This window comes from Oryza glaberrima, chromosome 1, assembly GCF_000147395.1.
Source record: "Oryza glaberrima chromosome 1, OglaRS2, whole genome shotgun sequence".
In the NCBI taxonomy this organism is placed as follows: Eukaryota; Viridiplantae; Streptophyta; class Magnoliopsida; order Poales; family Poaceae; genus Oryza; species Oryza glaberrima.
Genome location: NC_068326.1, coordinates 29,533,610 through 29,554,500, shown reverse-complemented (window position 1 = coordinate 29,554,500; position 20,891 = coordinate 29,533,610). Strand labels below are relative to the sequence as shown.

The 20,891-nt window shown below is 40.0% G+C and overlaps 3 protein-coding genes across 4 annotated transcripts; 1 reads left to right on the top strand and 2 right to left on the bottom strand.

Annotated features, from left to right (window-relative positions):
- Positions 1-54: 54 nt before the first annotated feature.
- Positions 55-4,126, bottom strand: LOC127770404 (exocyst complex component EXO70E2-like). 2 transcript variants are annotated; one of them, XM_052296111.1, is made up of 2 exons: positions 3,093-4,126; positions 55-2,025 (listed from the first exon to the last, which is right to left on the bottom strand). In XM_052296111.1, exon 2 carries the CDS (start codon positions 1,964-1,966, stop codon positions 158-160), a length of 1,809 nt encoding a protein of 602 aa, XP_052152071.1. In that variant the 5' UTR covers positions 1,967-2,025; positions 3,093-4,126; the 3' UTR covers positions 55-157. The 2 variants fall into 2 exon arrangements, with proteins under 2 accessions (XP_052152071.1, XP_052152078.1); XM_052296118.1 differs by having other exon boundaries at positions 55-2,022.
- Positions 4,127-4,395: 269 nt separating this feature from the next.
- On the bottom strand, positions 4,396-13,188 carry LOC127753936 (glycerophosphodiester phosphodiesterase GDPD6-like). Its single transcript, XM_052279417.1, has 11 exons — positions 12,949-13,188; positions 10,802-10,980; positions 10,066-10,249; positions 9,221-9,295; positions 8,820-8,929; positions 8,043-8,261; positions 7,729-7,884; positions 7,021-7,249; positions 5,999-6,091; positions 4,997-5,127; positions 4,396-4,867 (listed from the first exon to the last, which is right to left on the bottom strand). Exons 1-11 carry the CDS (start codon positions 12,962-12,964, stop codon positions 4,586-4,588), a joined length of 1,674 nt encoding a protein of 557 aa, XP_052135377.1. The 5' UTR covers positions 12,965-13,188; the 3' UTR covers positions 4,396-4,585.
- A 2,558-nt stretch (positions 13,189-15,746) lies between these two features.
- On the top strand, positions 15,747-20,461 carry LOC127760460 (uncharacterized). The gene is made up of 2 exons (XM_052284724.1): positions 15,747-16,250; positions 20,215-20,461. Exon 1 carries the CDS (start codon positions 15,829-15,831, stop codon positions 16,240-16,242), a length of 414 nt encoding a protein of 137 aa, XP_052140684.1. The 5' UTR covers positions 15,747-15,828; the 3' UTR covers positions 16,243-16,250; positions 20,215-20,461.
- The last annotated feature ends 430 nt before the right edge of the window (positions 20,462-20,891 follow it).

Below are 20,891 nucleotides of genomic sequence, written 5' to 3'. Positions count from 1 at the left end.
AATACTTCAAGCAGCAGGGAAAATTGAACTGGTTAACTTCAGGAAAACAGCATATAAAAATAATCACCAACTATACCATTTTACTTAATACAAACCAAATATTACAACTGCACATTTCATCAAGAATAACTGTGTTTTAAGTTCTACACTCTGCAAGCTACAATGTTTTTTGAGCTCCTTCAAAAAGATCGAGCAAAAGTTTCTCCAAATCCTCAGGCTTATACTTTATGTATCGCTCTAGGTGCCTAATGCCATCAAGGCGGCTATAGTATCGTCCCGTGAAAGTACGATAGGCCTGTATAATTTTCAGGGATATCGAAATCCTGACATCTTCACGGAGTTGGTCATCTGGGATAGACCATCCTGTTTGAGTTCGATAAGCATCTTCAAATGACAGATTGAAATTTTTGAATTTCTCTTTAATGATTTTACGAGAAGCACCATCCCCAGCAGCACACAAGCCATCATCACTCAGAAAAGAGAGAACTTGACTCCACGATGCCCTCTCGTAGCTCATCGCTTGCTGCTGAAACTTCCGATTGTGCACCCGGATCCAGTCATCACCAAGAAAGATTTTAAGCTCTGAGTTTTTCACTTTCTGGACCATGTAGTAGATGTTGTTCATCATAAAGATGTTTCGTAATCGATCATCTCTATATAATCTGGACCCAGCTTCAAGATTTTCTTCTAGAATTGCAGTAACTGACTGCAAATGCAGTGCACTGACAGTAAAATGAGGACATTGGTTTGCCATAGACTGAATGTCAGTGGAGAAATGCTGGCATCTTCGATCTGTGTCCTTTAGAAGCAAATCAAGAGTTTTGCTATAAGCTGTGAGAGCTTTTATATAGTTCATAACATACTTTGTAAGGGGATGCACTTCACCACGGGCCATTGCATTGGATGAAGTGTAGGACTGGACAGCATACTTGAATTCTGTAATTGTTTTTCTTACTGATTCTCCCAGCTGTAGCAGGACTTCATTATATTCAGTCAAAACTATATCATCACATCCTTCTTGAAACAAGAATTCTACTTCAGGGAGTAAATCATTTAAGACCTCATACATATCAAGCAGACGGAAAAGCTTTTCTGGTTTAGGAGGTCCAATTGCTACAGATTCATAAAAGGTCAGAAGTTGCATGACTGAGCTCAATGAAATCTCATAAAAACACAAGTCTGCGGTTGATTCTGAAAGTTCACCAAAGACATGATTGCTAAGGCGCTTCTCACTTGTAAGGTAGACTTGGACAAAGACCTTCATTGCACGATTCCACCTCTTTATCAATGAACTTAACTTGGTCCAGTTGGTGCTCAAAAGTTCTTCCATGCTGAGCTTGTCAATACGAAGAGACCCAAGGTTCTCATCTACTGCACTCTGTCGTGTGCTTATGTAAGCCTGGGAACACTCCTTATCATATTCACTCAGAACCATGAAGTTGGCAATGGACTTGACAGCAGAGAGTGCACCATGTTGAATCAAATCAGTCGCAAAATATTCTGATCCTCCAGTAGTTTCAGTCTGTGTTGTCTTACCGTCACATTGTTCCTCGTTGAATGAGCTGCTTGAAAAATCATCCACACTGCCATCCTCTGTAGACCGGAAAGAAACAAGTCCTTGTTCTATTGGTTGTTTGTAATGCGTAAGAAGATAAACAAATTCCTCTTCAAGCCTTGCCATTGCCATATCAAAAAGGTCGCCAGCATATACTATGAGCTCATTATGCTCTTTGGCTTCCCCACCAGGGTGTAAGCTCCCTAACCTTTCAGTCAGCTGCCGAATTTTGTACAGCACTTCCAAGTACTGAAATGAGTTTTGTGGATCATGAACACGCATGGAATTTTCAAAATCCAAAGTAAGAATCTTCTTCCGCAGTGCCTTGAGTGCATGCTCAATATCACATAACTCCTGTTCTTCTCCCAGGGTGATGTTTGAAAACTGCTTAATTAACTCAGCAGTCATCATTTTGTAGACTATATATTCAACGTCTTCTATAAAATCAGTGGAGGTGATTTTCTTCCCTGCTTCACATGTTCAAACAAAAGAGCAAGTCAACATCATTCCACTTTGGAGTTTGGAAATACGGAAAAGCTAACGTTCAAAGATGAATACAGCAATGATTCACGACTCACAAGAATATCTTGAGAATTTGAGATGCAAGTATAAAATAAAGTCATGAAAATGAAACATGAGTTTCAAAAAATTAAGCATAACAATATGCAAGCAAACGTGGAAACAGAAAGAAATACACTATGGAAGTCACATCATGGTTGAAGATCGATTCTCCTTTTCCCAAAGCTTTTCATTACCCAGCCAATTCTCCTTTTTCTTTGATTTTGTAGAAAAAAAGACAATAGAAAAGTTCCGGTATATATATCTTGGATTGTGGAATAAATAAGCTCCAGTACATATGTTGAATGTCTGAACATGTATTATCTAGCTGGATTTGATTAGATAAGATACCACGAAGGCTCATAGTAAGAGCACATCTTGCCACTTCTTACACCAAAACCAAACAACTTCAAAGAGTAAAAACTTATTTGATAGAACTTGTTCAGCTGTTCCAATTGAACAACAAATACAGATGCAATTAGTACTATACTTATTACAAAACAACTTCTTAAATCTCCATAAGAGTTGAGGTTACCATAAAATCAAGTCGCAATCGCCTTTTTTTCAATTTTTGTCCACAAAAGATTACTTTTTATATATATTACAGTATTTTTTTTACTCGATGGCTATTACACAGACTTAGTTCTTCCATAGTTCAGTAATTACTCGATTAGGCCCAAAAACAATAACAAAAAGAAACACCTCCACCATTCTTTGCACGTTTTTGCCTATCTCCAATCAAGAAATCTCATACTCCCAAGAAATTTTTAAACCCAGCTCATCATCTAACACATCAAGCTCTCAGAACGAAAAAAAAAAACTCATGCCAGAAACAGCCCACCTCCATCATCAGAGCTCCAGTTCTAACCGGGCCAGAAATTAACAAACACAGAAATACACATACCAAAAAAGGTGCTAAGCCCTGAAGCCCCCCTATACTACTAAGCAAGAGCAGTAAAGGGAGGAGAAGACGACTCACCGCACTCCCTCCGCAGCGAAAAGCCGCTTCTTCGCCGGTCCCGACCGCCGCTGTGCTCGAGAGCCACCGGAACCCAGGATTGGGGATCCGATCAAACCGGCGTGGTAAAGAACCTGACAAATCCAAGAGGAGAGAGATAGAGAGGAGGAAGAAGACGGAAATGGAGTGGTGAGGCGGAGGGCGGGGAGGTGTATGTACAACTACAGAGAGAGGACGAGGAGGAGGAGGAGTCAAGTCAACCCGAGGGCGAGCTGGGCGACGGCGACGGCGACGGATGGTGTGGCAGCGGGTGGAGGGGGGAGGATGTGGACGGTCAATGGAAAGGACGGGACTGAATAAAAGGGAACGGGAACGGATGCCGTGCTGCCGGGGTCTCCCGTTGAAAGGGCCGCTGACCGTTCCGTTCCCGTTCCTGTTCTGACGGCCGGCGGCCTTCTCTTCCGTTCTTTCTTTCTTTTGTTTTTCCCCTTTTTTCTTGCAGTTGCAGCCTTCCACAGTTGCACTGCACTGCAGCTCGTTTGTTGCGAGTTGCGGCGACCTGTGGAATGGTGAGACGGGAGAGAGGAGAGCGTGCTTTCGTACAGGGTACAGCACTTGGCTTGCGCTGACGGCTGACCGTGACTGCTTTTAGCATGGCTAGACTTTCTGTAAACTGCAGGTGTATAAACCAAACTAGCTTTTCAAACGGATGATTATCCTAGATTATTTATCTGTTTATAAAATAAATTAAATATAAAAAATAAATTTAGCAAATTAGTACTGAGACCTGGTTTAGTTCCCAACTTTTTCTTCAAACTTTCAAATTTTCTATTACATCGAAACTTTCATACACACAAACTTTCAGCTTTTCCGTCACATCATTCCATTTTCAATCAAACTTCCAATTTTAATATGAACTAAACACACCCTAACTCAGAGCAAGTGGAAAGTGCTCCAAGAAACTTATCGAAGTATTATATTGAAATTTTGACTATTTATCTTTTTAAAATACTTTCTAAACTGATAAATAGATGCTCCCTTATTGAAGTGTATCGGGTACATATTAAACATAAGTATTTAAGTTTCGTTCGTTATAATCTAAACATTTAAAGATTACTAAAGGTCAAAATTACAACAATTTTTAATCGATGGTGATAATTATATAGTAATAGAGGGAGTATAAGAAAACATATTTCTAGAAACGTAGAGCAGATTATATGAAGTAAACAGAAAAGAATTGTGACACGAGAGAACGACGAGGGACATCATTTACGCTACGAGGGACCATGACACAATGTGCCCTTTTTTTTTCTGGACGAATGAATTCTACAGGAATTTCGCACGGGTTGAATTTTAGTCTCTGTAAAATTCTTACTTTTCAGAGTAGAGTATCGGTTCCGTAGAATTCTAAATCTGAAAAAGAAAAATGGTGTCGCGTTGAAGATTACTACTACGTGTATAAACTATCACTCCACGTCGATCGCGCGTTCATTCCATTCCACACAAGAACCACTCTACTCCAGCTGAACCTGGTACCACTGCACGGAGCCGACCTCGCCGTCGATCTCCAGCTCGCAGACGGACCGGACGAGGTACGACACGGCGTCGTCGACGGTGTCGAACCTCGCGAGGTCCGGCGGCAGCTCGCCGCCGGGCCACCGCTCCAGCCACCCCCTCAGCCTGCCCTCCAGCTCCTCCTTGCTCACGAACTCCTCCTCCTCCCCTGGCTCCATCAGCACGTACGTCTCCGACTGGATGTCCGCCCTCCTCCGCCGCGCCGCGCAGACGACCACCACCTGAAACACACACGCACACACACACAAAAACCAAGCAGTTCGCCGGTGAGATCGATGAGCCCCCACGCTGACCGCTACGGTGGTTCACCGGCCGGCGGCCGGTAGCCGCAGTGAGACTGAAGACTTTACCTGGATCACGTGGCGACTGAAAATGATGCGAGAGCCTGCAAATGCTGCGATTTTCTGCTGGCGATGCGCGCAGCAGCAGAGCGTAGTGTCTCGCGATCGCCTCTTGTGGGGTAGAGGCGCTGAACTTTTGCCTGTATTGGAAGGAACAAGCTTTTGACACTGAAATTCTTTTGCCTGTATTGGAGGGAACAAGCTTTTGACACTGAAAATTGCAAGATTTCGGTAGTGGTAGGCAGTGCAGGCGACTGAACTGAAGGAGTAGTAGCAGCAACTGTAACAGCAAGACGCTTTTGACTGTTGGTGGAAAAGCTCGGGAGCATTTGATTTGGAAGTCGTTATCAAAAATAATAAAAGAAGACATGGGAGTTGATTTTTTTTTTCTTTTCAAAAGGTTGTTCGATTCAAAGATAGACTGATGCATGGGGCGCTGGTGCTAAAGTTGGGGAGAAAAGAGCAAGCTTTTTCCAAGATATTTCAGTATTTACTATTATACCGTGAGGTGTGTACCCATGATATTTTTCAGTAAGAGTTTTTAGTAGTAGTAGTAGTAGTTTGGTAAAGACTCTAGGACTGAACTTTAGTTAGTGGTTGCTGTTCCAAATTCCAAGACATGTAGTTTATGCAGTCATGTTCTACTTGAACTGCAGGACTGGAGCATATTGGTTTTGTTTAGCTAGATTGTCCTGGTCAAAGGGGGTGTGAGAAAGAAAAGAAATATTGGCTGCACTTGGCACGTTATCCTTCAAAGTCGTCGTCCCTAGAACTCAATATTCTATTGCCATGAACATATTCCTTCTCTAGAAGTTGATTAGATGACCAATTCAAGATACTAATAAAAAAAATTCTCAGAAATCTTATCACCTAACACTGGAGCTCACAGCACAATCTACTAATCTAGTACTATCAAACTGACCCGGGTCACAACGAAGAAGATCAAAGTGTTGCATCATGGCATTCTCGTAGCTTTTGACAGAGGACAGGAGTGGGTAGAGCTGCGGTTACCTGTCAAAAGTTCGCCGGTGGAGGCAGCCGCCACCGCCGCCGCCGCTTCCATCCTTCCTCTGCTCAAGTTGTGTGGCCTGAAATCTTCCCTTCAAAAGCTTTAGCTGAATGCCTTATCCTTCATGGCTCTTCTTTATTCACTACCATCTGCATTGAGATTGGTGAGTTGTACCAGTTATCAAAAGGAGAAGACTTGGGTGGTGTTTGGTTGGAGGGACTAAAGTGGGGCTAAACTTTAGTCCCTCTCACAAAAATATAAAGGGGTGTTTGGGAACTAGGGACTAAATTTAGTTCCTCTCACAAAAGTATAAGTCCCTATGGTAGGGACTTATGTTTCTGTGAGAGGGACTAAAGTTTAGTCCCACTTTAGCCCCTCCAACCAAACACCACCTAAGTCCCTACCATAGGGACTGGTAGGGACTTATACTTTTGTGAGAGGGACTAAATTTAGTCCCTAGTTCCCAAACACCCCCTTGGTTCCCTTCCAGTGAGAACAGAAAGGGACTTGAAATGCGACTACCGACCACACATCGGCTGCCTGATCACTCCGGTCTCCGCCACTGCACAAGTGGCAGACCGGAGACGACTATTTATTATAGCAGAGGTCAGCTGTGTTCACTGTCATTACTGATTTCCAGTTTGCATTTCAACTCTCAATACCAATTCCAACTTCCTGTTGTTGCTTTTCACATCTGCACTGGTAGGTATGCACACATCCTGAGTTCCTGACAACTTGTCCAAACAGCTCCATCTCAATGTACCCATCAATGAACTTTGTTTCAAGGAACTAATCAGATACAACTGTTTTAAAGACAATTATTACAACTGTAGAAATTTCTCCCCGCAATTCAGGAGTTTATAGTTATAGAGGTGTCTACAATCCGTTCTAACTGCTAGCCACCAGAAAACAAGTATTTTTTTTCTTTTTTTTTTGTTCTGTAACATTCAAGGTCACCCTTGATCACTAATGCGTGTATATAAGCATGTCGAGTAACGGAAAAATGGAAAACATGATCAGAAACCTTCATATTGGGAGATCATTTGAGCAATTTTTACTAGGAGGCTGTTTGCAGTTTCATCCTTCGCATGTGGAGCTACCAGTTCCTGGTAACGGTGCAGGGATCCAGTGAAATCAGTGAACAATCCATCGACCCCCATGCTGTTTATCCAGAAATCATACTCAGCATAAGGGTCCTGATGGAAGTTGAGGTGCAGGAATTGGTTCTCGTTCCTGTATGTGTACGGGTGTACCTGCAATGACAGCAAGAGTTTAATTATCTAGATACAAAATTACCTGCCAATTTTGTCATGAAGTATGCATGTTATGGGCCAACAAAAGGCAACATAAAGTAGGGCAACAAATCGATCTATCTGAACTACGTGCAGCAGAAAGTTAATGCACCTTAATGATGTACAAAGAGTCATGTGAAATTTAAAGACATGCTATGCATTTTGTTCAAATCATTCAGTTACTCAATGTGCAATACTCATTGCATGACACATGAGACCAAAAAGTGGACAATGACGATAATGTTTCCATTCTTCTCATTATTCAAATCAACCATAATAGATTTAAACATAAAATATGCTGAAGGTGTTATGAACCCTGAAGTATGGAAATTAATGCATAAAACTTATCGCATCTTGTACGGATTATATCACAAGTAGGCAATAGCTCATGGAAACGTGCTATTCCAGGTAACTGTAAAGAATATAAACAAATACCATACCTGAAGATTATGAGCATGTGCTCTTGCAACAAGATCAGTCGGTGCCATCGTATAGTTTTTGGCTGCTGGAACAACCGTATCTTTCCATGGACCAAGGCCAACAACATAGTTACTAATATATGCTAGGTAGTCATCAGAAGTGATGTCCCAGTATGACTGCATGAGAAAAAAACATATGTTATATGCATTCAGATGTAGACTATCCAGCCAGATTCATTATATTTTTGTAACATTGAAACCAATGGATATCAACCTTTTCCAGAATAAAGAAAGAAGTCAATGGATATGAAACATTTTATTAACAAGATTAGTACCTGGTTTGTATCTTGTGTTCTCACTGAGAAATCGTCAATCAGGAATATCTTGGGAGAGTCTGTCAACTTTGATGCATGTACAAGGGAAGTAGGAGCAAAAGATTGTATAAACAACGGCTGCTTCAGCCAATTTTCTGACATATATTGGCCTTTATATCCATACTTCAGTAAGGTATCCACAAATTTGTCCTCAAACTTCTTCCCACCATCCCACTTGACCTATCAAGAGTAGAATACAAAATTCCTCACTTATGGCACATCCGAAACTGGAAATTTGTTATGAATAAAGTTTTTTTTTGTGAATTGTAAACCTTATCTAAACCAAATTAAAGTATTTTGAGGTAAAAGGCATATCAGCTGCTGCTGCGTCATTATTTACATGCAATATATATTCTTGCAGACAGAAAAATAGCATTAAATATTAACTCAAGATTTATGACAAAAAGAAATTCTTGACAGAACTAAAACATGTTTTCTTTTGCTGTTCATGTGTAAAACACTATGTTTGTTCCTTTGGTTTTCTTGCAAAGCCGGGTAATGCAATTACCTATTCTCTTAAAAATAACAGAACTAAAACATGAAATTCAAAGCAATACATTAAAGTCCACATGATTCATATTATAATTATTTGATTAACCTGCAAAGGTATGCAGCTAGACATATTAAAATCATTTCACAGAAAATTTCTGCATAACATGTAAGCACAAATTTGTGCTGGAAAACACTTGACAATGATGTGAATTTTAAATGTTGCTTCTTGAGGATGGGGGACCTTACATGCTTGTTGATAAAAACTGGATCTTTCATCTCTGGGTATATTCCGACAGTTCTGCTTGCATCCAAGGCAATAGAAATGAATTCTTCAAATGTGATAATTGAAAACTTGCCTGCACCATCAGATAGAAAAAAAAATAGTGTTAATCCTTTATTCACAATTATATGCCACCAGAATGTGCACTCTTACAAACATTGGCAGTTAACTTCCACATCTGTAGAAAGACTGGTAAAGATGAAGCCCAGCAGTATTGCATTATCAATAAAAAGAATGCACGTGAATGATCTTTAAAATTATAACAACATGACCTATAGAAGAGAGTAATGATATTGTGTCTGACAATCATGATAATACAAAGAGATACAAAAGAAAAAAGATACTCAAAGGGTATATGACCGCATACCATTGTATTGTTGGTCTCTGAATGGGTATCGCTGATTGACTTTCAGTGTTTTAAGTTCCTCAAGTGTGAAGTCCACTGCATATCAACACATGTATATTTAGGATGAATAATCAAAAAGATATAGCTTCACAGGTTTATCATCCTCATCAGTCCCACCCTAGCAATATGCAGTTTAAAAACATATATCAACCAGTATAACCTTTAACTAATTTAGAAAAAGGAAAGGATATGACAAACATAAAATAAAGGGAGAAAAAGTAAGTGGAAGAAATAAATATGGATATATTCTCCCTTGTGAATCCCAAAGATAAGATGATATACATGTTTCCTATGCCAATCATGCTACTCCCTAGTTGTCATTCTAACTTTGTCCTAAGTCAAACACTTCTATCTTTGACCATCAAATTTTAGAAATTCAACTAGTTTAACAACAAATAAATTATATATGAAAATATTTCTCATGGTGGATCTAAAAACACAAATCTTACGATGTTAAACTTACAAATTTTTAGAAATTGATGGTCAAAGATACAAATGTTTGACTTAGGACAAAGCTAAAAGCCTAAAACGACAAGTAATTTTAAAATGGAGGGAGTAGCAAACACCAGATAGTTTATGGCATTATCTGAAAATGGCACAATACCAGTTGCTAATGCAGGCATAACACTACAGGTAATGATTTTAAGAAAATCTTGCGTGCACTACTTTCAACTGTAATAAGTTCAAGCTAAGGTCTCAAGAAATAATCAAATGGCATGCACAATTATTTCCTATTTCTGACTTTTGATGCTGCAAACATTTACAAGAACGAGGGATGGAATTAGGTTTGGTTGTAATGTGCAAACCTACAAACCAGCCAGTAATGTTGAACCATTCCACCTCGTAGGTTCTTCTTCTATTGGAAAACTCCTTGCGGCTGGCAACGTCAGTTGTAGCATCCAGTGTTACATCATGAAAGCAGATCAAGGCCCCATCTTTGCTAGCAAGGATGTCCGTTTCTATAAAATCCGCACCTTCTTCAATAGCCCTCTGCGAAAGATAAATATTATTTAGTGCTCTATTATTTATATGGTCCTATTCTTTTTCCAATGGTGAAATATTGCAGGATAGAAACATATTGGAATCAAATACAATAAATTTGCAATCGTAAACATAGGCTATTGCATTCCATGCAAATAGAATAGCATGAAGTGTTTTGTATTACTAAATGCCTATACTTCTGCTATGAATAAAAATGAAGCAACATGGCCTAATATTGTTCAAAACAAATAATGCTTTTTTTTATATATGCACCATTCAAATGTTTGTTACGACGAATAATTGAAATTGTTCACACAATTATAATTGTAAAATTAGCTTGTATACATAGTGTGAAAATTTAGTCATCTTAGACCTCTTGTGTTATATTGTGGAAGACCAAACAAAAGATAGCAATATGTTGATTTTTGAAGGACTATCAAGTAATATTGAAGAACTAGGAAGTTCATAAAAAATGGATGCGGAAGAAGTGGGGTATCTGATTCACCGCCACCATTGTCTTCTTTTAAAAAGGAGTACATGTGGCATATCTCTGAGTTGTACCAGGTAAGCAGCAGCTGTTTCCTCAGGAATTTCCCCATTTGAGCCACGGTGAGCAATGTTATATGGTCGAAAAGTTTGTAAGGGTCTCTTCTCTATTCCATTACTCTTGCTTGGTAGTGGAAAGAGTGGTCTAGAAAAAACCACATGTGGAAGTAGCAAAAGAAGAAAATAGATAGTACCTGCCAATGATGACAAGACAAATAAATACAGGACCAAGCTCATGTGCAGAATGCAAATACAAACATATTAAAAAGGTCAACACAATAAGACTATAAATTCAACTAATTCCCAAACTTTTCATTAGTAACCATGTTTGGTTATCTCAGGAATATTTTTCAATGTGTATATGTGATACCATGCCTTAACATGTTATAAGAAAGTTATCTGGTCAAAGCAGAGATTCTATCCAGGAAAAGGTAAGTGTTCTCAATTTACCATCAGTGATAAGTACAAAAGTCACAGAGTCCTCTGAATACCAGTAATTAAATTGTTAACCATTTAATTTTGTTTTAAGGGATCGTGTACTGCAGAAACCTGAACTCAAGGTTAAAAATGGATAGATTCAGACACATTACCAAATATAACTTTTTAAGACAAATACTCCTACAAAAATAGCTTACAGCGCAAAGATGTCATCATCTGCTCACGAATATGGTCTATTGCTGGAAACAAGTGCTGCAGTAATCGTATGGTTTTCAGGTTGGATGCTACATGGAGAATATAAGATGAACTAGAAAATTATTGAGCTGCTCTCACTGGTTTCTGTTTCTTCATTATATATCTAAGAACAATTGTACGTGCACATCCAGGCTATGAATACGGCCAATGAAAGATTTCTTTTTTGGACAAAGGAAAAGGAAAGATTCCTTTTTGTCCAAAAGAAGAAAAATCATCGCCTTTTATTTTGTGTCAATTTCCATGCTATTGCATTGTGGGCCTGTTTAGATCCCCTGGCAAAATTTTTTACCCTGTCACATTGAATGTTTGGACACATGCATGGAGTATTAAATATAAACGAAAAAAATAACTAATTACACAGATTGCGTGTAAATTGCGAGACGAATCTTTTAAACCTAATTGCTCCATGATTTGACAATATGGTGCTACAGTAAACATTTGCTAATAACGGATTACTTAAGCTTAATAAATTCGTCTCGCAGTTTACAAGCGGAATCTGTAATTTGTTTTGTTATTAGACTACGTTTAATACTTCAAATGTGTGTCTGTATATCCGATGTGACACGCCAAAACTTTACACCCATGGATCTAAACACCCCCTGTGTTCCAAGATTAGAATTCATGGGACTGAATCTGAAAGTTTCTAATACTCATTCGGAACAACATACGTCACACCTAAGTTGTTCTCTACTCCCTCATCCCACAAGAACTCAACCTAGTACTAGATAATGTAGGAGCACATATCAAATGACAAAATTAGATAACAACTAACAACTCTATAAGAATTTCCCGCCTCCAGGGCTCCAGTATAAAAATAGTAGAATGTTGGTCAAATTTGCCTAACCAAGCCATCATTTACTCAGTTCCATGGCAAACAATTGCTAATATATTGGTCCAGTTAGACCGATCAATCCACAATTCCACTTGTAGGAGCAGCTGCGCTAAATATAGAAGATATCTCAACTCCATGTTACTATATTCCTTTCACCTAGTCATAACCAAAAATAAATAAATATTCACACCCGGAAAAGTACTAGTAGTAGTCTACTACTCCGTACCAACTTGATCGGATCAACTGGCACAGAGATACAGAATCACTCGTAAGTTCGTAGTAGTAGTCTACTACTCCGTACCAACTTAAGTCGTAAGAGCTACCGCTAAGCAATTCAGAAGCAAGTTCGTTGGTTACTACAGCTCACTTTTGCATAATTTCACGGTTCTTGCCTCAACAAACGGCAACCATTGCCTCTAACTCCGTGTCAAGAAGACAAACAACCCACCTGAAGAAGCGCCATTCTTGTGCCAGGCCTTTCGAATGCAACAGATCGAAAGATTTCACAACCAATCGCAAATGCAAAATCACCCAAGGGGCCGGAAAAATGACCAAAAGAGAGAGACGATCTGTTTCCGGTGAATCGGAGAAGAACCGGCGGATCGATCGGGGAGGAGAGAGAGGAGGGGACACTTACGGAGCGAAGGCCGCATGCTGCCGCCCGCTGCTTCGGTGCTCCCTCTCCCTCTCGATCTCTCGTCCCTCTCGGCCTCTCCTCTCCACTTCGCTCCCCGCACCAGCGAGAGCTCGAGGAGGAGGGGGAGAACGAGAAGGCCTGGGGGAGCTTGGCTTCAATGGAGAAGAAGACGGCGCGGCGGCGGATTCTCCTCTCCACTCCTGCTTTTTTTTTTCTTTTCGTCACGCCATTATTTCCTCACCCTTACCAAGCACGCTACGCTATCCCAACCAATAATGACCTTCCACGACACGGTAGCGACACCTACCGTCACTGACATGTAGGGACACACCTCCGCGATGCTGGGACATGGACCCACCTGTCCGCGACACTGGAGGCGTTCCGCTTGTTATACCGGTTCCAGCCTTGTGGACGGAATATTCGTGGGATAACGGCGGGTTTTCCGAGGATTTTGGATGGGCGAACAATATTCGTGCTATACGCTGGCTGACATGTGGGACCTGATGCAACTACCGAGCGTTGGATAGAGCGATGGCCGTTGCCGGTGCTCGTTTTACGTGCGGAAGGGATTAGTTTCTTTTTTTTTTTTAGGGAAACCGAAACTTTATATAACTGATCAGCTAAATCACTGGTCACCAGTCGTTCCATCCCAGTGCTGTGGCTATCAGAACGGCAAAGGAGAAGGGTATGGCGCGAGTTGAACTGGAAACAGATTCCCTGATGCTGTGCAATGCACTCCAGAGCAACTCTTTCAACTTATCAGTGATGGGTGGAGTAATCCTTGAGATCAAGCATGTGATTGCTAGCTGTTTTTGTTCTTTCTCTATTAATTACTGCCCACGAAACTGTAATAAGGTAGCGCATGAATTAGCTGCTTTGGGTTGTAACCTTCAGGACGTTTCCTCCTGGAAAGGATTAGTTTCTAATATCAAAGAACAAACACGGTCTCGGTGGTGTTCATTTCGACAGGAGAGATGGACAATAATAAGCTAGATGATGGAAAAGAAATATAAAGTAAAAAAGGAAACTTTTTAAGAAATTTCGGTAATAATCCATAAACTTAGACCGAGACATCCATCGACTTATAAAATATACAACTAAATCCCTAATTTTGATTTAATATGTCACATGTGGTCCATCATAAATAGTCACTTTATGATGGTCAGAATTTTGTATTTAGGTCTCTCCACTACAATATGGCATTTCCAGATCCACTCTCCGATTTACATCCCAGTTAAAGTTTATGGAACGACCATGTATTTTATTTGAAATATAATTTTATTCATGAAAACATTAGCAATAAGTTTTATTATATAAATCAAATTCTATTTAAAGCTTATTGGTCTTATAAAATTTCTTAGAGCTATTTTTGTCGAACCCACGCAGGTTCGAGGGCTCATTTGATTTGAAGAAAATTCATGGGAATTTCAAATGATAGCAATTCATATGAATTATCACTATATATGTTCTTTTTAACAAAGGATTGCAGCATTCTAAATTCTTTTTTTTAACTCATAAAGTTTTATTGCATATTAAACAGAGTACATGGGAGGGAACGACATTCCCTGAAACATCGTTTTGCAAGAAATTGACAACAACAAACGTTAAGGACCATCTTCCTGAAAGAAGGTAAAGATTGAATAATGAATGATTGAATGAAGGAGCATTCCAAATTCCTTTGAGATCAATAGGAAAAAAGCACACGAACTCAAACATCTTTTTATCATTTCTTTGAGAAGTCCAATGCAACTTTTTCCCGTCTCTCTTCTCTATTAAAGCACATCCAAAATCCTTTGTTATTTTTATGTGAACCATCCAAACACGTTACTTTTTGAATTCATGTGTTTTTGTCGCGGAATATGTGAATGAATGCATGTTATACATTATAAAAATAATATACGTATGAAAAATGATATGGGGATAATGATTTGACATTGATTGCGGTCTCGTTATTTTCTCCAACAAGAGTTGGATGAAGATTAAGATTTTCGTGGCACGTTTTTCAAACTGCTAAACAGTGTGTTTCAAGCGAAAACTTTCTATATGAAAGTTGCTCTAAAATATCATATTAATTTATTTTTCAAGTTTATAATAATTACGAAGTAAAACTCAATAATCATACGTTAATATCACATCGTTTTGCGTAAAAAAACTTAATATTTATCTTCATCTTCAGGAGAAAAAGAACACCACCTGCATATTGAGTTCTAAAAACACAAAAAGATTGTAAATGTTATGTCATATTTGTATGATATTTAAAATACTCATAACAATTGCTAGTGAATGATGATGTGGCACACTTGCATGTGATTTAAAATACTCTAGTGAAGTGGGTAATGATGTGACACGCTTGCATGTTAAGCGGTAGTGGACATCAACTTTATAGTAAAATAGAATTCGCACCTACGTGATATCCTAACTTCTTCTCATTCTTATGGATCAATATTTTCGCTTTATGCTTATGCTTACCAATCAAAATTTGAATTTTCAATATTAAATTTGGAGTTGATTTTTTTTTTCATCGAAGTTTATTTTTCAGCCTTTACTTTTAAATCGCTAAGAACACATATATAAAAGTTTTATTTACAAACTATTTTAGTTTGCAAATATGCAGTTTCGCTTATCCCCAAATAAGCGAAATGTTGGGGCCTTTATATTTTTGCAAAAAAAACCCGAGTGAATTTCATGAACGATTATGCTTTTTCTTCTTGAGCCTTTCTACATCGATCAGACGGTCCAGAACGCGCCACGTAGCGCATCGAAGAGATCCAGCATCTTCTCCACCTCGCTGTATCCATCGGCCGCGTTCTTCGCATCGGTCGATCTCCCTCCTCTCCTCTCTCCTCCTCCGTCGCGCCGCAGACGCCAACCCCGATCCCGATGGCCGCCTCCGCCTCCGCCGCTGGCGCCGGCGCCGGCAAGTCGCTGTTCCAGACCTTCCGCAAGTTCTTCAAGAAGCCGTGGGAGATCACCGGCCCGTGCGCCTCCCCCGAGTACCGCAGCGCGCTCCCGGGCGCCCTGGAGTACCGCCACCGCTGCCCGGCCACCCTGACGAAGGACACGATGGCCGTCGTGCCCACCTCCGAGCCCGAGACCGTCCACGACATCAAATACTACACGCGCGACCGCCGCCGTGACCGCCCGCCCGTCCGCCGCACCCTCCTCCGCAAGCCCGACCTCGAGCGCTACATGGCCGCCAAGCAGTTCGACCCCGCCAAGGACTTCCCCGTGCCTTACGTGAACACCGCCGTGGAGGAGGACTACGACGCCGTCGGCGGCGGCTACCAGAAGTGATGGTCGAGGTGAGGAAATCCTTTGCTACTATACCTTTCTAGATCTAGGATTGGACGGACCTAGGGTTCCGTATCTCCTCGTTGTGTTGCCAAATTTGCCATACGAAAACAGTTGTGCGAAACGTTACCATACAGGCATACGGTTTCAATCTCCCCGTTGAATCCATTTGTTTTCCTTTATGATTTAGAGTTGAGGATATGATTTAGATGCATGTAGACTGGAACGAAAATGCTGTGAAATGAGCTATTGCTAGATTGCAAAACAGTTACTCAAATGTAGCGGCTCTTGAATTTGCTTGCAAAACAGTGAGAATCGTAATAAAATCAGAATGAATGATTCTGCCGCTGATTTTGAATTCTAACATTTTGATTTTATTAGGATTTTAATTTTATGGGCTTTCATTGTCAATTTATTATCTTGTTCTCTTTTCATGATTGCTAAGATGACAAGTAAAAAATCTACCTAAAATTATTCTTAAAATTCAAAATCACTTTGCATTAGTCCGTAGCAGAAACAAGAAGAGCCACCAAATGCTGACCTTGTTACTTTGCCTGTTGTTTTTATCTTTGGACTGGATTTGGTGGAATCTTCTTTTGAGTTTTTGATGCGTATAGCGCCTTCAAATGTTGTTACTACCTCTGGATGGAATAATTTGTCATTTCAGACAGTGAAAATGACTTGCACTTAGTAGTATTTGGCTGTCTGAAATCCTGACAGGAGGGAGTATGACTAACTAGTCAATTCTCAATGACATCTCAATTAAAATGAGACTTATCTGTCGGGTTGTTCTATTTTGTCGGATATTAGTACAGAATACCAGTTCTTTGCTAGAAATACAACTCCCTGCATTCTGAATATAGTAGCAACTTTTTCTTTCATTTTGTGATCTCATTTGGTTAGCTTCTTTAGAGATTATATTGATACAAATTTGATCTAGAGATAAAAATTAAAATTGGTTTCATATTCATCAGCTTATTTTGGAAGTATTTTGTTTTCCTCTTAACTGATAGCAACAACATCAGATGTCTGCTTGCAATAGCTAGTGTTTGCAAAGTGCAACGATCTGTGTTCTTAGGCCCTGTTTGTTTCAGCTTAAGATTATTGTAATCTAGATTATTGAGCCAGATTACTATAAGCTGGATTATAATAAGCCGACATAGAATAAGCTGTTAGCTGTTTGTTTCTCTAGATTATTTGCTGTTTGTTAGCTGTTAGCAACCCAATAATCTAAAAAAAGCACCTTTAGAGTGGATTACTAGATTATAGTAATCTGGCTTATAGATTGTAATAATCTATTATAATAAGCTATCTGTTTGTTTCAGCTTACTACTAATAATCCAGATTATAATAATCCTAAGCTAAATCAAACAGTGCCTTAGTGTAGCTGCCGCTTAGCTAATATGAATCAGGCACAGTGCACTCAACTTAATTTGGCCATTTGACCTGACTCAAGGGTTCACTCACATTCTGCTGGACGCAACAGAGCCACAGAGGTGTGTGCCGCAGCAGGAAAAAAAAAATTCTATAAAGATGTACACCTGTGAGTCCATACCACATACAATGTGTTCTCATAGAAGTTTCTTTCCCTATCAAAAGCTTCGCGGTGCTGCTGCTCTATTTTCATGGTTAGGCCTTGTAATGTGAGGTCTGGTTTAGGTTCTTCCCTCTAGTTGCAGATGCAAGCATATATTTTATTCTAAATTTCAATTGATCTTTTTTTACAATAAAACAATAGTTAGTCACCAAATATTCCGGGTAAGAAATGGATCACTTCCCGCTATTGAGTTCTATGACTTCTATCATCTATGCACGATCGACATTATAAGAAAATATATGCCATTGCTAGCTAAAATTGAAAAGAATTTCCAATAGCTAAACTTGAAAAGAATTTCCAACTTATTGGGATTTATGGACGATTAAACCGATTAAATTAATATTCAATTATGAGCCATTGCTAGCTAAACTTTGTAAGTATTATAATTTTGAGGCTAACACGGTGAAGATAGGTACCTGAAATGACTCTGGTTTAGAATGATTGGACCAGGGCTATTGTGTTGCCTGAGCTGGTTAGGACTTAGGATTGGTTATGGAATTTGTACTTATTACGGTGACATGTTGTGATGTTTGCGAGCAGGGGGCCATAGACTAGAAGGGCATAGGCGTGCTCAACGGGAGGGCGAGGCTGCTCACCTCGCCGCCTGGAGCCGTGATGGTGGCGTCAAGCTAGGGTTAGTGATGGTGGTGATGGGTACTGTCGAGCAGGTGGTAGAACGCCAGCCACACTTTCTCTTCCTTCAGCATACGCGGCCCCCTGTAAAATTGCTCGCAGCGGTTGAGAAAATGAATCGGGTCACCCTTACGATCGAACTTTGGAAAGTCAAGCTTGTGGTAGCATGGAGGGTGGTCGCCGTGGCATCCCTCACCTCCGTGCCCCAGGGTGAAGCTGTCGCTATCTGCGTCACAGCCACCATGGTGTGGAGTGTTGTCATTGCCAGCCCGTTCCAGGCGCTGGATTGCGACGTGGTGCGCTTGTTGTTGGTTGTTGAGGTCTGAGATCTGGCCGTGGATGGCATTGAGGCGTTCGATCACCGCAGCAAGTCCTGTCTTCCAGTCGTCGGCCAGCGACGTTGGTGACGGTCGACATGGCGCAGCATCAGCGAGCATGACCATGGTCTCTAGATACCAAGATGTTGCGAGCAGGAGGAGGCCCTAGACTACGAAAGGCGTAGGCATGCTCAGGGGGAGGTCAAGGCTGCTCACCTCACCGCCCTGGAGCCGTGATGGTGGTGTCGAGCTAGGGTTAGAGATATTTCTTGGCTTGCTTTATTGATTGAATGAACTGCCCATATATAGGCTTACAAATTGAACTAATCTGCTGATTGAAGGGAAATACTAACTACTAACAACTCATATCTTTAACTAACTCAAAACCTAATTTGATTGCAAGCCGTAACAACCTTCCCACACGCATTCTGCTTCTTATCCTTCCACCTTCACTGCTTCTGCCACAGGCTGCCTCCGTTGCATATACATACGTCCCACCATAACATGTGACCTGGGGTAGATTTTTTAAAATGCATTAACAAAAATGTTTATCCACTATTTTCTTGTAAAATCACGTTCCTAAGAGGGAAAAAGTTTTCTTGTATAGAGAAAACTCAGTTGCATTTGGGTCACTATTATCCAGACCTTCCCTTACAGCTGCTTGGCTATTGTAGTTTTGAGTGTTGATACTATGTTGTACAACATATCATGCATTAAAGAATAAAGAGAATGCTGCCTTATATTTTCTGGCTAGGAAGTTTTAGATAACCTTGCCATACAACTAAGAACCCATGTTGCCTCTTTGTGCATGGAAGTTCGACATTTTAAACTGCCCCTAACTGATTTATTTTGTATGACTAATTCAGTATCCCATGTGGACTACAAGTTTTCTGTTGCATTTCTGACTTGTCCAGAAGTATTGACGCTCTCCGGTGCTTTGCAGTATCTGTTTCACACTGTATTTATAATCTGACAGCTTTCATGAAAATAATCCTCCCAGTGCCTGTCCTTTTTGTTTGTCCAACAAGTGCATTGCAACCCCAATTAGTAGCATCTATTTCTGACTCTGTCATGCATTTTGTGTGGCAAATTGTGTCCAAGTTACTCCCCTCCAGTCAATATTAGTTGACGTTGGGAGAACTGAGTTACGTCAAATATTTTTTACTGGAAGGAGTATATGCTAGTACTCCATTTATAGGCACAGGTGCACTACTACGTTTAGAATTGCATATACTATTTAGTCATCTCTAGATTTCTGGTACCTTCAGTTCAAAATGAGATGCAGCACTTGAAGCGACTAGGTGGGGTTTGTGACTTTTAACTACCTAATTCCAGACGTGAATCTGAATTCTTGCTTAATTATTGCTGTCTTCATGAATCATCATTGTAAAAAAGGATAATGATTCGACCATTCATCTTTTTTTTCAGGTATCTACCTTTCTTGTGCTTGCCCTTCGTCAGAAGTTGCATTGTCTTCATTTGTGCCCTTGAAATCCATTTTGTATTTCAGAGGAAAAAAAATCTGGTTGTAAAAGATGATGGCGGCAATAATATGACACCTGTGGACTTTGCTGAATGCATCTTTCTTGTAAGTTGTATCCTAAAACTTGGAACTACCTGATGCTGATGCTTTGGTAGTATGGTTCAATGAAAGATGAAATGTTTCCTTCTGTAATGGCCGCATCATCTACTCTTACTGCAAAATTATTTTGACTGAACGAATCGATTGAAAGGTTCTCTTAGGCTGTGTTTAGTTCCATGCTAAAATTGGAAGTTTAAAGAAATTGGAACGATGTGATGGAAAAGTTGGAAGTTTGTGTGTGTAGAAAAATTCGATGTAACGGAAAAGTTGGAAGTTTGGAGAAAAAAGTTAGAATCTAAACAGGGCCTTAATTGAAAGTAGTAGAACTCTACTACTCAACATAGACCGAGTTTAGTTTCAAACTATTTCTTCAAACTTTCAATTTTTCCATCACATTAAAACTTTCCTACACACACAAACTTTCAACTTTTCCATCATATCGTTCCAATTTTAACCAAACTTTTAATTTTGGTGTGAACTAAACACACCCATAGAATATCAGTATGGCTAACAAGTTTTGGCA

What these genes read in the sequence shown, in the direction of transcription:
- LOC127770404 (XM_052296111.1), bottom strand. Translation starts at nt 1,966, where the DNA reads ATGATGACTGCTGAGTTAATTAAGCAGTTTTCAAACATCACCCTGGGA.
- LOC127753936 (XM_052279417.1), bottom strand. An exon ending in AATGATCTCCCAATATGAAG is followed by an intron (nt 6,092 to 7,020) that starts GTTTCTGATCAT and finishes GCTAAAGCTTTT; the next exon opens with GAAGGGAAGATTTCAGGCCA. An exon ending in CACCGGCGAACTTTTGACAG is followed by an intron (nt 5,128 to 5,998) that starts GTAACCGCAGCT and finishes CTTCCAATACAG; the next exon opens with GCAAAAGTTCAGCGCCTCTA.
- LOC127760460 (XM_052284724.1), top strand. Translation starts at nt 15,829, where the DNA reads ATGGCCGCCTCCGCCTCCGCCGCTGGCGCCGGCGCCGGCAAGTCGCTG.